The sequence below is a fragment of the Hippichthys cyanospilos genome, chromosome 15, assembly GCF_059441005.1.
Source record: "Hippichthys cyanospilos isolate Australia breed blue-spotted pipefish chromosome 15, RoL_Hcya_1.0, whole genome shotgun sequence".
NCBI lineage: Eukaryota > Metazoa > Chordata > Actinopteri > Syngnathiformes > Syngnathidae > Hippichthys > Hippichthys cyanospilos.
The window spans coordinates 11,616,129-11,636,509 of NC_142383.1; the positions used below are offsets into that span (position 1 = coordinate 11,616,129).

The 20,381-nt window shown below is 36.9% G+C and overlaps 1 protein-coding gene across 3 annotated transcripts in view; it reads right to left on the reverse strand.

The window, feature by feature from the left end:
- astn2 (astrotactin 2) overlaps positions 1 to 20,381 on the reverse strand; it is a 217,083-nt gene that overhangs the window by 65,438 nt on the left and 131,264 nt on the right. For all 3 annotated transcript variants that reach the window (XM_088435029.1, XM_088435030.1, XM_088435027.1), the window contains exons 12-13: positions 12,850 to 13,016; positions 11,129 to 11,317 (exon numbers count right to left, since the gene is read on the reverse strand). In XM_088435029.1, coding sequence (XP_088291155.1) covers positions 11,129 to 11,317; positions 12,850 to 13,016 — 356 coding nt within the window. The remainder of the gene's footprint in view (positions 1 to 11,128; positions 11,318 to 12,849; positions 13,017 to 20,381) is intronic.

Genomic DNA, 20,381 nt, shown 5'->3' on the forward strand with positions numbered 1-20,381 from the left:
ATTGTTTACCGCGAATGGATGTTCAGTGAAACAATAAGAGTAAAATAAAAAAAAATAAAAAATCACTCTCACACTATCTTAATTTTATATCCCACATAGAGACACATTGAGCCCGAGTCTGCCATGGTATACTGTTAGATATTACTGTTCTCTATATTGTCAAGAAGAAAGTCTTTTTCACCCTTGTCTATTAACACTAGGGCTGCAGCTTTTGAGTATCCAACGCTACTTCAGGATACGTAAGTCCCAGTTTACAAAAAAAAAACAAAATCAATATACTGTACAAAACAACATCCAAAAAATGTTTTGACCCATAATACGAATTAAAAATTGAGGTACAAAATTTGAAATGTTGGGGTGCCACCAATTGTAGTGTAGAATGTTCCCGCCGACAATCTTAAATGTATTTTGTTAGTGTGATCATTTGTGTTACCAGAGACTATAAGATGCAGATAGTTGTAGATAGAGTGGGCTGATTGCAAATAATTGATTTCCTCGTGTGATTTTGTGCATACAAGGTGGGTGGGGCTCTATTTAAGCACGTCAGTGTCTAGCTGCAAGCGGCCACCTAATTCAAAGTTGGAACCGAGATGAACTGACGGTTTGGAATCTACTACTGATGCTGCTATTTGTTGCTTTTGCAAAACTGCTTCAACTAAACACATTAGTTTAACTAAAACTGGACCTTTAGACTTATTTCTGTCCTCCTGTTCTCTCATTGGTAAGCTCTTACCATGATGCTAGTTTTTTAGGTTCCAGTGACGTATGTGATTCCAGGTTTGTAATTGTGATTCAGATACCCTACAGAATTTTTTAATTGAGTATAGATTATTCGGTTATTTGCTTAGCAGCACACTATCCTCCCCACCCATACATTTTAGTCTTTCAAGAATGTGGCCGCATTTTCTTAAAATGTGATCAGTGGGAACGGCAACCGTGTCAGGCGGTCAATGAAGTATGCAGAGTCATTTAGCCAGGCTTTCTGGGGAACTCAAGCATCGCTAGCTAGCAGCTAATTTAAGTTGGATGCAGCTATAAGAGAGCCCGAGCAACCGTTAAACACTGGCAACAGATGGTCTATCTCAAGATCAGTAAAATTATGTTGATTGTTAGCACCATGAACAAATTGAAAGTGGTTTCAGAAAAATATTGTGTTGTTTGCATCATGAGTCAGCACCGGAAGTTGCAGTATAGAAAGACTATTCACATTGTTATGCTATGACATGTTGACAGGAAAAAAATACAAATAAAAGTAAACAGAAGCATTTGTGCCTGTACATACTCTTTGGTAAACAAAGGTTTATTTTAAGTGGGCCTTCTCCCAATTTTTCCAGCATATTTTACTGTCAAGAAGAACAGTACCAATTGTTGCTGTGATTGGTTTGACAGTTTTTTTTCTTTTTTTTCTGCCTTGTACACGAATAAGTAGTTATCCAGGAAAAGAAAAAAAGACCTTGAGCAGTTTTTTGAAGCAAGGTACTTAAATTACTCAAAGGCTCATTTCAGCCATTCTGCACGCCATTTTCGAACATATTGACATTTAAGACCTGCTAGATAGTGTTCAATGATTCACCGACACCGTATGCACCGAATGAAAGACAGCAATCTTTTCACCAGAAAAGTGTTGTACTCTACCTTTTTTCATTCTTTTATAATCAGCAGAAGGTTGCGAAACATTAACTTGTGAATTCACAAATTGTGTTTTCATCTAAAGCAGAGCTCCCCAACCACCGGTCCGCGACCCGATTCCTGTCCGTGGATTACTTGATTCCCTTGGAATCATTTTGGTCACTTGAGTGCCAACATTTCACTCACAAAGAAGTTTAATGAGTAAACAGAAATCTTTGGGAAGGAAAAAAGATCCAGTCAAGAGACAGGTGACGAGCCTACAACTTTGAAGAAAAATAGAGCTTTAAATAGCCAACCCACCAGGAGTCCTACTTAAAATAAGAAAATATGATTTCTCGCAGAAAGGAATTCGAGCTTCGTAGCCTTCGTAGCCATAAAAGACCCACAAACTGACAAGGAACGGATTCTCTACTTTATTATTGAACAAAATGAGCTTGCAAATCAAATCACTCGTTTTTCTGAATTTGCTCATCTGAGATTTACAAGCTGAGCTGTGATTGGTTGTTACCTGAGCAACCGTGATATCGTTTTCCGTCATCAGTAAATGGTAAAATGTCACCCTCTGATACTGCGTTTAAACAACTTGACTTCTAATTCTGAAAAATCACTAAAATTTCAATGAAATATTCAGAATAACAAAGAAAACCACCTCCCCTCAAACAGTCTCTGCATTTTCAGAAAGTTTCTCCTCAAACTTTTCACTCTTCATTCTGTTTCTGTTTCTTTTTTAAGTTGCTCTTTATTTCCAACTACACCCTTATCGCGGCCTCCTTTTTCCCTGCGGTCAAACTGGCTGTGAGTTTGCGGTAAGCCTCTTTGGCAACAGCTGTTATTAAGCCTGGTTTGCTTTAGGCATCGCCCAGCCTCATACAAGCTATTGACCAACGAACGAATGCCTCGGGAATGAACGCGAGTTCACACAAGGACAAAACATATCCACCTACCCAACGTTGTGTCAGTTCATCCAAACTGCAGGATTGACCGACACTCTCATCACGTAAGCAGAAAACATGTTGTGAAATAACATCTCTCTGTGAAATCGATATCTAAAATCGAGAATGTTAAGTTGTGATAAGGGATAGACTGACATGAAGTACATTTTACTTTAAAATGCATCTCCAAATTTCATCATGGTCTTTGGACAATATTGAGATTTGTGCTAGTGGAGTGGTTCTCAAATGGGGGTACTAGTACGCCAGGGGGTACTTAAAGGAACTTCAGGGGGTAGGAGATTCTAAATAAAACAAACATGCAAAAATCCTTTAAAAATAATAAAGGTCAAAATTAAGAGGTAGGTGATATTCACAACTAAAAATGGTCTCTGAGAATAAAATTTTATATCTTTGTACTTATCGAATGAAAAACTGCACTTTTTCCTTCTATTTTTTAATAATTTATCTGGAAGGAAAAGCAGGACTGCACACTTTTTTGTTTTCACAAACAGTAAAGATAAAATAAATAAATTAAAAAAGGGGACAGGTAATAACACCAAAATTAAAGTATTGGCACTTTCTTTGAAGATGAAAAGTAAATGATGAATAGTGTATAAACTGTGGCTTGGGGGCAATTTGTGGCCCACCATTCACATTTTCGCAGCCTGAAGAATAAAGGTTTCTTCAAGGCAATGTTCACTTAACACACTTCTTCACAATTTTGTTTTGCAAAGCCCCCCTCCCTCATGAAAGCGAAAACATTCCCACCCCCACTTGCTGCAGTGACTGTAAATAAGGTCACTATGTATAAAAAAAACCCCATTATACCTCACCTTAAACAAAAAGCCTTTAAATGAGTAGACTTTTAAAATAAAATTACATATATATATATATATATATATATATATATATATATATATATATATATATATATATATATATGTACACACGCACATACACACAATGTGTACTTTTTTGTTTGATTGATTTTTACCATGTTTAAGAAGGTAAAGTGCATCTTATGTCTTTATATTATTCTGTAGAGGAGTCAGTTCGGAGTCAGTCAACATAAATATATGAATTTCCAGCATGAATTTCAGATAAAAACAAATGCTTGGGCTCCTAAGTATTGTGTATGCAGCTATATGTTTGAAAAGCATCAAGATGGAAGAAAACATCTCTCTCTGCACTAAGCCACTTGCTCCTTGACATGATCGTGCTGTCATGTATGACATATTGACAAAATGATTACTGCTCTGGGAAGTGCTTGACAAGAGCTTCGAGATGAAGTATGACTTGATTTGGTTTGTGGCCATTGATTTTTTTCGAATGGGGGCAATTTTAACCTTGGATGGCTCCACTCAAGGTATTCACTTATGGAAAGTTGGCACAGAAGGTTTCAAATGAGTGTTATACAACAGCGGTTCTAGATGTTTCCCCTTGAGAGCAATCAGAAAACGCCAGCGCCATAATGAATTGTGAGCTAAAAAAAAACAACTTTCTTGTCACATTTGAGCAGTTCAGCGATCCTGTCTTGTCTCATGGCTACTTAATAAGGAAAGAAAAGAAATGACCATACAGTTTCCCGACTTGCTAATAATTACGACAAGAACATATGAGAAGCGATATTAAACAATTATTCCATGTTATGTGCCACCCTATAGAATTGTGCATGTGGACAAACCAACACGGACATCGCCTTTGTGCAATCGAACGTGCCCAAATGACAATGAGCGAAAATGAGATTCATGCACAGTGAATTTGTTTAGAGGCAGATTGAACACATATGCACCAAACGTTGATTTGAAAGATTATTCAAGCAAATATTTTCATGAAAAAGTCAGACTATAAACACCGTATTTATTTATTTTTTTAGAAAAATCATTCTAATTTTCATTTCAGCTTTTGAATACTCCACAGAAAAATTGACTTAAAATAATCATTGCCAGAGATTAACTTTTAATGATCATATCTTGAGTAAAACAGTAAAAGGAAAAAAAAATACACATTTCAGACTGCCTGATAAAGACTGAAATGTTCAAGCTTGTACATTGTGAATCAATCAAGACCTGAAAAATTAATCGGCCGATTTTTGTCCAAAATAAATCAGTGAACTGATTGATATTGGCTTATTATTTAAACTTTTTACTTTTACTTTCTCTGAAAATGTGCATCAGTTGTATACACGTAACTCTGGTGTCCTTAATAAAGTCACAATTTTGCGGATCTATCACTGAAAAGGACACAAATCATAACTTTTACAAGCAATGATTAGATGAGAAATTCAAGGAATTCTTACAAAGAATACTAAAAATTGAAAACAAGCTAAAAGACATATCAGCTGGTCCCTATTAAAATATAGAATGTCTTAACAATAATATTAGTAATAATAAATAAAAAAATGAAAGACAAATAAATTATTGTTTCAAATTTGTTGGGGACAGTTGCAAAGAATAGAACAACATTAATTGGACTTGAAATCACAAGTGATAAACATACTGAAGGCCGTAATTGAAGTATATTTTTCACTAATATAATTTTCAACAATAAGTGATTTTAACTGCAGTTAATGTAGAAAATGTTTTTCAACTACAGTAGATGTATTCTTGTTTTTCTTTTGACATACGGTAGTACGTTTAATTTTTCTCCTGTCATATGCTTCTACAAGTTTAATTCTTCTTGTCCTTCTTCTGACAAACGCTAATACACGCGACACATTTAATTGTTCTTCATACTCTGATACATATGCTTAATTTTTCTTCTACTGGTATTAAGACGCAATTTATACTTTTTCTTCCTCTACATTTGATACATTCTGTTTATTTATTTTCAATAAAAAATATCCATAATGGCCGATCAGTCAAGTGCATTATACTCTCTCTTTTTGATGTAAATTTAATGTAAATTTGATGAACCAAATGGTTCCTTCAAAGTCAGAAATAAAAAGTTTAACAAGTGATTTTCAAATAGAAATGAAATGTAAGATATGGACCGATTCATCACACATAAGTTTGCATCATAAGCTTCTGACTGATGAGTTTAGAAAACGTATTGAGCGTGACAAATCCCAAACAGGGTGTTTTATTACCAGTGAATATGTTATAAAATGGCAACTGACGATATTTTCTGTGTTTGGTCGGCATATTGTCGTCTTCCAAGTCCTCCTGCCTTCATTCAAGGTGTAATGGAATTGCGCTCAACCGTAACATTTACATTAACACGTGCAACTTTATCACATTCCTGGAATACGACGTATGGTAATGTTTTGTAATTCCATAACTGCAAAATTCATTCCTGGGGCCTGCTTGCAAGACACAAACTGAGATCAATTTGAGACAAAATGTATGCAATAGTTATAAATCATCGAGAGTTTTTTTTTATGTTTTTACATACAGCGCGGTGCCTGAGAGGCTATGACTGGAAAAGTCATAGGATTCATCTCCATCATCTAATATTTCACTTTGCATTGCCAAAGGCCGCTATGCTGATGTGGGAAACAGCGAAAAGAGGAAGTTGAAGGCTGTGGGATATGACGCTCATCTGCATATCAAAGTGCAACAAAGGGTGAGAAGGGGAGGGGGAATTAGGTGAATAATAACCTGCATTTACATATTGCTATTAAAAAAAACATATATATATATATATATATATATATATATATATATATTTTTTTTTAATGAGGGCATGTGCTCTGAGAGCAAGTGAGTCATACGACAAAGCTTTTGTTCCTTTAACAAAAAAGTCGCAGTGGATTTGATAAGCGGCATAAATGCTGTAGTGAGCTGACACACGGTAATACACATGTTTAATTAGCGAGGAGTGGGTGGTGATATTACACTCGTGTGCTCCGCTTATCTAGTTGGACTGGCAGGTATGAAAAAGTAAAAGAAAAAAAAAAATGATGGCAACTCAAGAGGGATTTGATAGAAAAAAAAAAAAAATAAGCAGTAACAAAGACACATGAAAAACATTGAATACTTAGAGGGCCATATTATCCATCCCAACAACTGTATTACAATGAACTTGATTACATTCTTACAGGTTCCAAATATATTTATAATAGAAAAAAGATGCTTACTTACATGCTTTAAAAACTATTATATACTAATATGGAATAAGGGTGTTGAAATACAATATTGTTGCAGTATTTAACTAGACAAATGGCGTTTCACTAGTGAGTTAATTTTCTTTCCATGCAGCAAAGCACAATGTATTCTCATATATATATATATATATATATATATATATATATATATATATATATGGATGTACATGATTCACCTTATTAATGGAATGATTGTACACAACAGTCATTCAGTTAATAAGGTGAATTTTTCAGTATAAGAATTTCTATTTCAGGCACAGATAGATTTAATTTGTTTTGCAGATTAAAAAGAAATAAATAAATTGAGAGTTAAAGCGTCATGAAATATTAACCACAGTGAAGCTATGTAAACATTTGTCTTTGTGGCGGTGACTCACCTCTCACTTAGCCGAACAGCTTCCACTTGCTGTAAATTTAATTGAGTTGACCAAGTTACATTTTTTGAATTTTTATAAAATTCAATTAAAAATATTCTTTATTTAACTTTGACCACCCTTATATATATATATATATATATATATATATATATATATATATATATATATATATATATATATACATATATATATATATATATATATACATATATATATATATATATATATACATATATATATATATATATATATATATACATATATATATATATATATATATATATATATATATACATATATATATATATATATATATATATATATTTGTGTATGCTGCTTTTCTCATTTAAAGTGAATTTGATGTAATGTAGACAGAGCAGGCAGTAATCAGAGGCTTCTCTAATTGGCCGCTTAAGTGCGCCGTCATCCCAGAGGTATTTTGTAAGGATAAGATGCAGACACAATTATGTTTCCGTGGCGAGTCAAACTACTGTTTGAAGTAATTTATATTGTTAACATTAAGTGATTCATTATTAAAAAGTTCAGGAGATCAGGGCTACTTGGATTTTTTCTTTAAAACTGTACAAACAGGAAAAAAAAAAAATGCAGCATTGAGAGTATCAGCCCAGAGCAGGGGGCACTAAAAGACAAAAACAATGGGAAGTGTCTGCTATATTTATATCAATTGAAAAGGAGCTATATTTTATCCTAGAGAGTGAGGTATTATGGAGCAAACAGGAATACTGCAGCATCCAAGCCTGAGATACATTTGCCTATGTGTTTGTTTTCACCTTTTCAAGATGTATCCATATGCACTAGATATTCATATTCTAATAAAGCTACAATCGCAAAGATGCTCATCCAATGAGGGACCAGCAGTGGTTTGTGTACACAACACAAGTATTTTAACCTAATTATATGGGTTATAGTACTCAACAAGTGGCAAATCTTCACCGAGGACCAAATAATAACATCAGAGGTAATAGAAACAGGGCAGAAAAAAATAAATTATACATCCATGTCATGACAATTCCACTATGGTACTTTAGGTGGCACCGATGCATGTTTCAAAGTCGTTAACAAATGCAAAGCAGCTTAAGGGGAACAGACAATGGTTAAATTACTTTTTAATTGATTGGATACAAAGAATTGGTCTCATGAAGTGCCTGACCACACATTCAGTGGGAAATTACACAGTCAAGTAAATCAATTGCGCAGGAAATGTGTGTATACGTGAACATGCACACACGGCAAAGATTCTCTGTAGCTTCAACGAACAAGCCAAGTTTTGCTACCCCTGACATACAATGCTTGTCTCTCAGTCAGGATATACTATGCCACCTTCATTCCTTTAAACCATTATATGACTTTTCTATATTAGAATGGATTTTGACGCCGAGGAAGCACTGTTAAGAGTCGGCGATACAGTTTTAAACAGCAGTCGCTGAATCAGTTCTATGTTCTTGAGGAAAAAAAGAAAAAAAAAAACAAAAGGCAGGGGAAATAAGACCCTCCATATCCTGGTCACTGCGTCTTCCGGCCCATACCCTCAATTAGCCCCCTATCAAACCATGCACATTAAAACCAGCTGACATTCAAACTAGAGCTGAAATGCAGTCCTCGAAAAAGGCTTAGGCCATTTTATTTCTTGCCAAGATTACCTGCTTATTGGATACACCTCATGTTAAGTAAATTGACGCAGAAATTGTTAATGTACTGCAGCACAGTAAAACATGCCGGAAACTTGGTAAGAAGGCCAACTTCACAAACATCCTAAATGTGCTTGTTAATATATACATGCATATATAACAAATTCCTTGGTTAAACTTATTTTGAAGTGGAACAGCTTGACGGCAACTGTTGCTCCTAACTCCAAATACAAACAAAACAACGTTGTGCTAAAATCAAGTGTGTGCTAACAAACAACTTTAATTATATTGACATTGAAACTGACATCCGTTGCCAGTGTTTACCGGTGGCTTGGGCTCCATTAGAGCTGTGCCTGACATCGATTAGCTGCTAGCTAGCAGCGTTCAAGTGCTTCACATAGGCTGGCATCAAAGACGGAAATGACTCTGCACACTTTGATGCCGACAGCTCAACAAAGTTGCCGTTTCTACTGATCACAAACCCTGCTGAGTCATATGAAGTGTTTCAGCTGGCACAATTGTCTCATAGGCCAACATTAATGGGGAGAAATTTGTCTTAAAAGTCATATTTCTAGAGAACTAAGCACAATTAAAAAAAAAATCTTGATAGAAAAATTATACTTGGTTATTCCTAATTAATTGGAAATGTGTTATTTTTAGCGCTGTAGAGGTCATTATCGTTTTATTATTATTTGTGTCTAGTAAAAATAAGACATTTGTTCAACAGGTTAGCGAAACAGTCTATTCAAAAACGATAACCAAACCAGTAATTGAATAAGTTTAAAATTTGGTTTATCAGTCCCTCTCGTGCATGCAGCATTGCTGAATTTGTTTTTTCCACAAAAAAATACTAAATAAACAGTAACCATTTAATAAACAGTAATTGGAGAGAAATTATTTGCAAGTTTAATGGCAAACGTTTTCTTTTCCAAATACTCAATAATTGAATACAATTTTCTGCAGGATATGCACATGCCAAAAATACACAATAGCTTGCACGTTTCTTCGTCATCAAAACGTGAACCATAGATAAGTCTGGGATTATTATACCCTGGTAATGTGCGGGGAAAAATGCAAATAATGTAACTTTAGGCTGGTTCATGAGATAAAGGTGCACATATGACCATCATGAATGTTTCAAACAACCCTGAATCATATCGTTGCATGACCAGAAAGCCTGAGGGTGTGTTTAGTCAAGCACAACTATCGTGACGTGGGAGGGCCGCTGATGCAGGGAGGACAACCCGCTGATGCTGTGTCCTTGAAAAGCATCAATGTAGTGTGCATGCGAATGAGTAAATAGACGGCAGTAGGAGAGAGAGTGCGATACGGGCCAGGCGGACTTCTGGATGGATTCTCTTATCACCGACTCGGGCATGCGATTACAAGAGCGCTTTCAGCACCTGATTCATCAATGCACCACACCTTGGAGAAGGAATATCTTCCCGGGACCCAGCCCATTCCTTTGTGTCCACTTTTGTCAAGACAGCAAAGTTAATTGTATCCCACCTAAACACATGAGAAATCATTGCAAAGACCAGGATGTCCTCTACTGAGCACACTAGGACTTATTGTTGGGTAGATCCAATCAGCCAGAAGATATAGAGCAACAAAAAATGAATAGGTTGCGTCTCAGGAGGATTTGACCTTTTTTACTTGGGGGATTCACCACAAGTGGTGTACGCACGTGCACAAAACTCTCCACGGCGAGACCGATTGTGAGACGTTGGGCCACTTTTCTCTCGGCTGAATCTTTAAGACTGATAAAAGGCGGCCGTTGCCTCCTGATAACGTCTCTTCAGAGACCTAGGGATAAACACCAACGATGTGAAGCAAGGCTCAAGGGAGGATCGTATACTCAATATACACCAGGACATGAATCTGACAAAGTAATGAGGAGCAATAGAATGCCCTGCGAGGTCTTACAAAATGGAACTTGATAAAAATGTGCCTCCAGTCTAAAGCCTAAAAGATAGTAACGCTAATGGAGTTCAGGTATATTGCAGGAAGACATCATTTTGAATACATGTCCCCAGAAGTGATGAAAGCAATAAATAGACTTGTGCATAGACACAATCTCTCCATTCGTATCTACTGCGGGGACATTTGTTTCTTTTTCTTAACTGTTTGAATCATTCAAGCTAACCTACCATGTCCTAGTGTGCTCATTAGAGGACATCCTGGCTTTTCCAATTATATTTCATGTCTTAGGGTGGGACGCAACTTCGCCGTATTGCTGAGACAAAAAGGAGACGACGGTGGATGCACAAAATTAGACTGGGCCTCACAAGTATATAACAGAAAGAAATTTTTTAACGTATGCCCACTACAATTCGGACGTGTGCGTGATATATTAAAACATATTAAAATACTATTATTATTAATAATATTAGTAATATTTGATAAAAAAAAATAAATAAATAAGGATCTAATTACCGGAAAGTCATCTGGAAGATCTGTCCAAGGTTGACCTGCTGACTTTTGTTGTCATATCCATGCAGCATCTCACCGAACAAGGTCACATTGAAGTGGACGGCCTGCCGCGGACATTTCGGACCCTCGCAGTTTTCGGACAGCAGCAGGCACGAGCGCCCATCTGCCGCCAGTTTATACTCCTGCACACACCTGAGGAAGCGATGGGGGGGGACAGATGTGTCAGCGTGACATGCATACATTGATGGGATAACAATATTTCACAGACATGAGAACGGCGCTTTGCGAAGCTTCGTGGCTGTCCCTCCGTTAGGGAATAAAGGAAGCTAATGTTGTGTGACGCCATCCCCAAAGCGAAGACCCGCTGGAGGAGGATTAGAATATCCTTCGCCTGTCATTTCCTTACTTTTTGCTGAGCCCCAAGCAGGTTTACAGTATGAGTTATGCAAATGGGCAGCAGATGGCCATCACCACATTATCCTGCCCATTTGAAGTGAGTAGAAACCGTCCAAACGATGACAGCCAATTAAAGGACTTTTCCACAAACTTAATTAACAGTCGCCATTAACGTACAGATCTCTGTCGGATGTCACGAACTGTGGCATTTATATCACGCTTGCATTGATTCATTCTACCTGGCTAATAGAGCAATTGTCAAAAATGACCGTCGCAGTGACAGAATCAAAAATGAATCAATTCACGTGTTGTTAAAGGGGGCCTATCATGGAGATTTGACTTTTGAATTGCTTATTTAACAGCTACAATTCATCACAAGTGATTGGGCGAGGGGCGAATTAAACCTCGGACCGTGTACGAATGAAAACCTATGGACAATCCTGAAGTTTTTTTACTGTACGCAACAATTCGATGGCTGAGTAGCTCTGAAATCAAAAGTAAAGCATAAGAGTTCGTTGAGTTATTGTTGACGTTACTGTGACAAAACAAACCTCAAAATGTTGCAAAATCTCAACTTTGTTAATTTTTGGAACTGGGTTGTGCAAAGGTAAAGAAGATATACATGTTTTGCTTTTGGGGGCCACGTAAAATGGTGTGGCAGGCTGGATTTTGCCCCCGGGCCTTCAGTTTGACACCAGTGACCTAAAGTAATGAATTACTTTAGAACTTCATTCATTCACAAATATGACCAACATGACACTTCAATCAGGAAAAAAAAAAAAAAAAATTGTCTGTAATTGTTTGTTCTGACTTGATTGCTTACTTATAGTCCTTAGTAATTAATTAATTTAGTACTTCATCATCTTCACCGCCTTTCTTGTGTGGATAATTTATTGTTCTAGTACTAGAATACCTAAAGTAATCGATTACTGTAGTACTTCATTCATTCAGTATCGGCTACAATTTAAGACAACCATTTGAAAAAAAAGAAACCACCATAAATAAGTACCTGAAATATACAGTCTGGATTTTAAAATCTATACATTTTAACAGTAAGTCATTCATATTGACTTTGACACAGGAGACCGTAGTATATTGGACATGAGAACAGAGGATAAAAAAGCTTTTAAAGCCTAATTTTGTGCAGGGAAATTCTCAATGGCTGAATGTTATACATATTTTTATAAAACAGGGAAAACCAATTTGAAATCCTCAGAAAGTCAAGGTTCAACTACTTAACAATAACCTGTTTTTTTCTGGAACTTTTTTCTTTTTCTTTTTGTGGGGAGGGGCCCAGTAAAACCACTCGGCGGTTCTTTTATTCTCACCCGCAATACATGAGCACATTGGTAGACCCGGGCTCGTCTTCGAAGGGCACGAGCTGCTGGTGACAAAGCTGCTCGCATCCTCCGTTAAAGCCGTCCGTGCAGTCGATGCCCCTGGAGTAGTCATAGCAACCGGAGCCATCCTTCATTGGCCTCAGCCCATTAGGACACTGCACGGAAGACACAGGCGAAGAAAAGGAGGAGGAGGAAGAGAAAGGAGAGGGGTGATAAGGGAGGCAGAAGAAGCGAGGAAGGCGCACAGGTCAGCGCATGCATTTTAATCAGGCGCCACTGAGGAGGCGCAGGTAGCGGCAGAGATCAGAGTGGAGGAGTGAGCAGCCAATGTCAAGAGTGGGAATCAAACAAGTCAAAAAAAGAAATGATACTAAAGTTGCGCACTTGAAAGCTGCTTTATATGGTAACAGAGCTCCATGTATTGTCGTTTTCTTTGATTTACATTCATGAAAGAGAGATCCATCGAACAAAATGAGATTCTGCAACAAAGAATAACTTTTTTTTTATTGCAAACGTGATTTAACTAAGAGACAAAATTCACATAGGCAGGTAATCACATAACAATAATCTCACCAAAATCGTCCCCCTTTTAGATCTAAGTCAGCAAAATCCCGATTGTGGGATACCTCTGAAAGATTACCTAAGGAATTGATTACTTTGGTACTTTAGTATCTTAGGGAATCAATTACTTTAGGACTTTAGTCCTCAAAGTAATTGCCTTCAGTACTTTTGCTTTAGTAATTTTTGAAAGGAATTGATTGCTTAATTCATTCATTTAGTACCAGTCATTTTTAGAATGTTGTTTACCAGAACACTTATGAAAAATTCTAAAATGACTGGTAATTAATTACCTAATATACTAAAGTACCTAAGTAATCAATCACTTTTGATACCTAAGTACTAAATTAATCAATTGCTATAGGTATGTAAGTAACCAAACAATTAATTTACTGTTGAATTACTTAAAGTACATGATTATTTTTTTGGTTTAGGACCTAAATTAATCAATTCTTTTAGTACTTTAAGTAATTGGTTACCCTAGTACTAAAAGTGATCAATCACATTCGGTCTAAATGCATTTAGTACCAGCCGTTTTACAACCTTTTTAAGCTTAACACTTGAAAGTAATTGGGAAAATTGCCTTTTATTTCATATGTGGAATCTCTTCGCTAGTGAATGAATGAATGAATGAATGAATTAATTCATAATAGATCATTGGATATAGATTAATTAGTAATGCATTTGAATGCAACACATGCACAACACAAAATGTCAACACGCTCATTAGCGGTTAGCCCCCAAAACTTGTGCTGTATCCTACATCGATGGTGTAATCTAATTATATGTATGCAGTTAATGCAGTCAGCACATGGTATGATCGAAATATAAGGCACACTGGACTATAAGGCGCACCGTCAGCTTTTATAAAAATGCAGGGCTTTTAGGCGCGCCTTATAGTGCGGAAATTACGGTACTCAACTATGTTGATTTTTATTTTACCCATACTTTGGGTACTTGTTTTCAATCTGACGGTATTTAGAGCGTTTGTTGAATACGAGTTAAACCGTTAAGTCCAACCATTCATTTTTGTCGAAGGGGATGGCCATTTTACCACCTGCTGTTGACTGAAAATGATTTCTCAAGGGCTATCGCAGCTAACCTGTTTTATGATTGGTATGGTGATGTTCGGAAAGTGTGCCTTGATTGTGACTGATGTCATTTTCAGTCTAAAGCAGATGGCAAAATGGCCGCCCCTTGAGATGGATTAAAAACCAGGTGGATTTTGTGGTTTAATTTACACCCCGGAACATTAATCAGAATGCTGCTTTTCCACTAGTGGAACAAGCATTGAAAAAAAAAGGACTTGACTTCCCTTTGAAACATGTTTCATATTTATCTTGGCAAATGTATAGACATCAAGTTGTGCTGACGCACAGATTTTGACATTTAATGTAACCATAGACAATCAGAAAGCAAGTTTAAGCTTGTGCCGTTGCCGGACTCAAAGAGAAAAGCAACTCTTTGTCCACAGCCAAGACATCTGATTTGGAGGAGGACACTTGCAATTTATATCGGAATATGTGTGAAACTCGGTGCTGGTCATCTGGAGTACACCTCCAGACTTCTTCCTCACCATGTGTACAGGTTCACATATTAAAAAACAAACAAACAGTTAAGAAGTTTGCGCTTGCTACGTATTTTTAACTCTACCACTTTGTAGTCACTAACACCTATTAAGTTCCACCAGAATAAACACCTTACCCAAGTTGGGGGGCGGGGGGGGGGGGGGGGGGGGGATGTTGACAGGGACATTTGGGTGCGGGCACATAGGTGGGGACCACTTGGTGAGAAGGCAAATTTTACATGGGAACAATAAAAGATCATCGCCAGGTGGACCCACCACGAATTCATTGACAGTGAACCAGTTTCCCTTAATTTTTTCACGCTATTTGACGAAATTCACTCATTTGAAAGATGAAAAACATAAAACTGAATTAACACTGCAAAAACATGTTTTATTTATTATTATAATTATTTATTCTTTTTTTTTTCCAAAATGGGGATGCTCAGAGCGATGAGTCCAAAAATTTGCAGGAAAAAAAAAACAAAGTGAGGTTTTGACCTAGCTCATTGTTTCTTTCTGTATTTATAACTAAAAAGAATAAATAAAAATTACACCAATCAAAAATTTAAGCAGGTGGCCTCATTCTTTTGGCCCATACCCAATTATGGACTACTATAGCAACTAAATAAGTAGTCTGACTCAAAATGTTCTACCAATAAATTAATTTAGCATAGAAATGCAAAGAAAATTTCTAAATCATATTCATGAAGCTTCTCTTTTTTAACTTTTTTCTTTTTTCCAGAGTAGGTGGCATCATTCTGACATTTGTCACATTGAACTTGCCTCGAGTCCATCATGCATGAGCACACATATAAAGTTACACAAGTAGAAACAAGGCAAGATTACACCAGGATTTCAACATCTTTACGTGTGTGTGTGTGTGTGTGTGTGTGTGTGTGTGGGGGGGGGGGGGGGGGGGGGGGCAAAGTGACTCAGATTCATTTTGTTTAATGTAATATCAACTGGGTTGCTCATCACGACGGGCTGTGTAATTTTGGGATTGTCCTGTGGGTTTTCTCCAATTGAATGAGATAAGTTAAAGTCAGTAAGTAATCATCCATTCTGCCTTACAAGCTCCTTTTTTTTCTTCTCCATCTTACATATGCCGATCTGTTCTCTGCAGCAACTCAACATATGCAGCAGGGAGAAGAGGCAAGATTTCGTGACGAGAGTCATTAACTGAGATCTTATGACTAATATTGAAGGAGCTGATGTCTAATTAAAGGGGTCTTATCATGGAAAATTGACTTTTTAATGACAATGACTTAATCCAGAATGGTTGCCATTAAATCAAGTTCATGCTTTAAATGAGTACGGTTAAGTAACCCAAATTTCGCACTGCGATGGAGTGCACACAGGTATATCTTGTCTAAATAAAGAGAGCTTTGCAAACACAAGAAATAAAACCCCATAGAAAAACCTTTGTTTACACCCTTGGCTGGCACTTCATGAGTTAATACAGTTTGATTAAATGATTACCACCTCCTTATACAGTGGACCCCCATGTTACAGCATTCCTGCCTTACGGTTTTTTTCATGTTGTGATGTGGAATACTGAGTTTTTTCGTCCCCACTTCACAGTATTATCCCGGCTTTGCGAAAAAAACAACTGTCATGACCCCCGATGTTGGCTGTATTTGTGTTTTGTCTCCATCTGCTGGCTTTTTTAGGTTATTGCACTTACCGTCAACCTGCTTCCACGCAACGCGTCACAACAATGCTGGTCTGCTATTGGTCGGCCTCACTCGTTTCAAAATGGTGGAATGGTAAAGCTTTGCTCAATTGTGAAGGGTTATAAAACCCTATTTATAGTGTATTTTACTGCTTAATTCAAAGTTGAACCGTTTAGCCATGGGTCTTGAAGATTACTAGTAATGATTTATAAAGGAAAACAAAGCTGGAGATAATCAAGAAATACGAATTAGGCTACCCTTACTAGGGAATATGGGCATAGCCAGCGCCACTCAAAGGTAAATAAATCCTTTCTATATTTTTTATTTATAAAGTTTTCTGATTGTATACATGTATGTTGTATATATGTAGTACGTACTATGCTGTTTTGGTACCAATTTTTAATATGTATGTACAATTTTGATGTTTTTACGTGGGGTTGTAAACGCATTGCCCGCCATACGGGCACCTTACGAGCCAAACCATGGAACTTATTAATCTCGTAGCACGGGGGCCCACTGTACTTCCATAACATTTCTCCCGAGTTAATATTCCAATGTAATTGGAACACACATTGCAATATATGTTGAAATTACACTTTACAATAACAGTGTGATTATAATGGCGAAAAAATAATCAGTTTTCCTATTAAAAGTTTTAAAATAGATTCCCGTAGACCCTGGAAACCAAGTCTGAGTGTTGTCATAAAGCAAACTTGGTAAGATGTTTACTATGCATACACTCTCTCGCAGGGCAATTACAAATGAGACGTTCACTACACCGATAATTACCGGCGAAATGATGTTTCACTCCTGAGTACACTTGAGGGGATTATAGAAAAAACACACACACTAATTAACTTTAGAAAAATGGAGCAATTTAAAGCAAAGCACACATTGAAAACAACCAAATGCACAGCAGATTCACGCCAACAAAAGTTTAGACGTCATTGCTGCTTACTGTAAATGCCATTAGGGAATTTAGATAAATCTCTTTGCTCATTTTTTGCTTAATTATAAAGTAATTCTCAGTTTTAATTGTAAGATGGAGTCAAATCTATAGAAAAGTCTACCAATGATCTTGTTAACAGGAGTTAGTACCCCTTTGAAGCCGTAAACCCGTTTCTGACCCATAATCTCGGCTCAAGTTCATCTCAAAGTTTGCCGGCCGAGGTTTTTATGACTCATCCAATCGACACAGAGGAACCGCCCAAGTTGCATTTAACAGAATGTCTTGCATTCTTGCGAGAGAAATAAAAAAATCTGAAAATGAGACACCAGCCACTCCGCCTAGCATGTTTTTCCTTGGCAAAATATATAGAAACAAGGGCCGGGAAACAAATAGAATTAATTAGATGAATTTGCCATTTGAGAAATCGACGTCATAACGTTTAAAAGCATGTTGTCTGAACAATTTGCACAGGATTTATTTAAAACAAGCAAACGTGTTGCCTTTGTTAATCGATGAAATCAATTCAAATTGATTGAAATTGTAACAGTCCACATTTTTTTGCGTCTTATCTTCCAGTCGTAGAAGAGACAAAATAACAAAACAAAACGGAACACTAACAAAGAACATACAAACACAATATGTATGCAAAAACATCACCATATGTTTTATCTTGATAGTAATGTAGTGAAATGTGTGAGGTTAATCTTTGACAGATCATTGCCATATTACGGTTGCAACTAATTATTTGAATCATCAATTGATCAATTGTTTTCTCAATTAATCTGAGAAAAAAAAAAGAAAAACAACAAATGACTTGAAACTACTTCAAGAATAGAACCTTATTTCAAAATGAGGTTAACAAATGGACAAAACTAAATAGTTTTTTTTCAGTGACTGATTTGACTCAAAATGTCAGAAAAAGGCACATTGTATGAAAATGTTTCATTTTATTTAAAACAAAATGATCAGTTTGCTTTCAAAGAGATTAATTCTGTTTTGCTTTAGTTTTTACATTGTTGTGAAAGTGTTGCGGCGTCTTATACACGGTAACAAATAAATCACCAGAATTTGACCCCAAAAATAAGGGTGCATCTTATATTTGGGTAATGACGATATACATGAAGATGGGGTTCTTTTTTGATGTCTTGAACATACATGTTAGGTTACCCAAAAGACGTGAAAAGAATCTTCTGCTAGTCACTTGGGCTCAAATGTTTTCAATAATCGAAGTTGGGATTTGAACTTAAGAATTGTGAGGCAAAAGGGCTAACCCTGAGTTCACAGAGTTGCCAGATAAAAAATCCATTACCCCCTCCAGGAAAACTGACTTGACGCAATACTGTAGCATATAGAATTGTATTTGGGGTAAAGCATTTCCCCAAGCCTCCTTTGCGAGTTAATACAAGTTAAATTAAGGCGCGGCGGCTTTTCTAATCGGACGAGGGCGCGAGACAGGAAGTCTCGACCCGGCGGTTGATTACACAAAATGGTGTTAACGCTTCTTTTTTTTTTCAACGTGCTGTGAAAGCACCGCCAAAGCTGATGGTGCTACTTTGCCCTTAAGGAGAGCGGGACTAGCTATTTCGACCCTCCGTGAGGATGACATGCTTACGAAAAGCAACGCTACATTTCATTGAGGAAGAAAAAAAAAAAGGATCACTTTGTCAGATTTCTCACAAACAAGCTGACTTCATCTTCATGTCTGTGCTCGTGGGAGTGACAATGCCCACTTGTCAGACGCATATATTTTAAGAAGGGACAAGATAACAAGAACAATTTGCGCATATGTACACTTAGCTAATGGCTCCATTTTGCAATCCCCCCCGCTCGCCGCCGCCACTTCATTGTGTGCCCTGAGGAGAGCGGCCGGGGCTTAAATAACGCCTCGGCTACACTCTGCTCTCTCCACCGGCGACAACCTAACAAATGAGGACTGAAGGTTGCTTTGTCCCGAAACTCCATCACTCTGTAGCTCAGCTTGATGGCTAAAGGTATTTAAAAGCTGCTTTCTCCGAAAAGGCAGACACAAAGCAAACAAAGAGAGCAAAAAGTGCTTTTGTTGTGCGATTTACAGTACAAATCCACTAAAATCTTCCAAGGTCAAACTCGCAATGCTCAAAGAATCAACGCCAGAGTGCATGACATCATTAAAACAACATATATTGTACACAGACTATCCAAAACATTACATATATGCGCACAATGTAATGAGGTCCAACACAAGAGCCTCCTCAAAAAATTTAGAGTTTTGATTGATATTTTAACCAAACATATGTTTCGAGTACGTTCTTTTGGATGACTAATTAGAACAAATGACAAGCAGCACTTTCAGTAATTGGGTAATCAGTGACTGTAGAAATGATGCCGCACTCCAGACTGCTGGTAGTCAGAAATGACATCCCTGCAAAAAAGTGGCAGGTTGAGTTTATTTACACAGCAGCGGATGAAGATGGAATTGAAAATATATTGTAAAAACATGTTTTGGAAACATTTAAACTGCAACAGATGATTAATTAATCAGATATGAAAAATAAAGAAGTCGTTCAATGAGTGTAGTTGGGCTTATGTGTATGATGTCCTCATACTACAACATTCAGATGCCGAAGCAGAGTAAAAATGACTCTTTGACGTCTGTAGCCGTCTGTGGCAGTGAATGCGTAAAATGTATGGGTGTGAATCTCTTGAATAGCCGGCATTTCAAAATGTAGGTAGAAAATAGGGCCAAAACTACATCTAATGTTTTTGACCAAATGTAGGTTTTCAGCAGAAAATA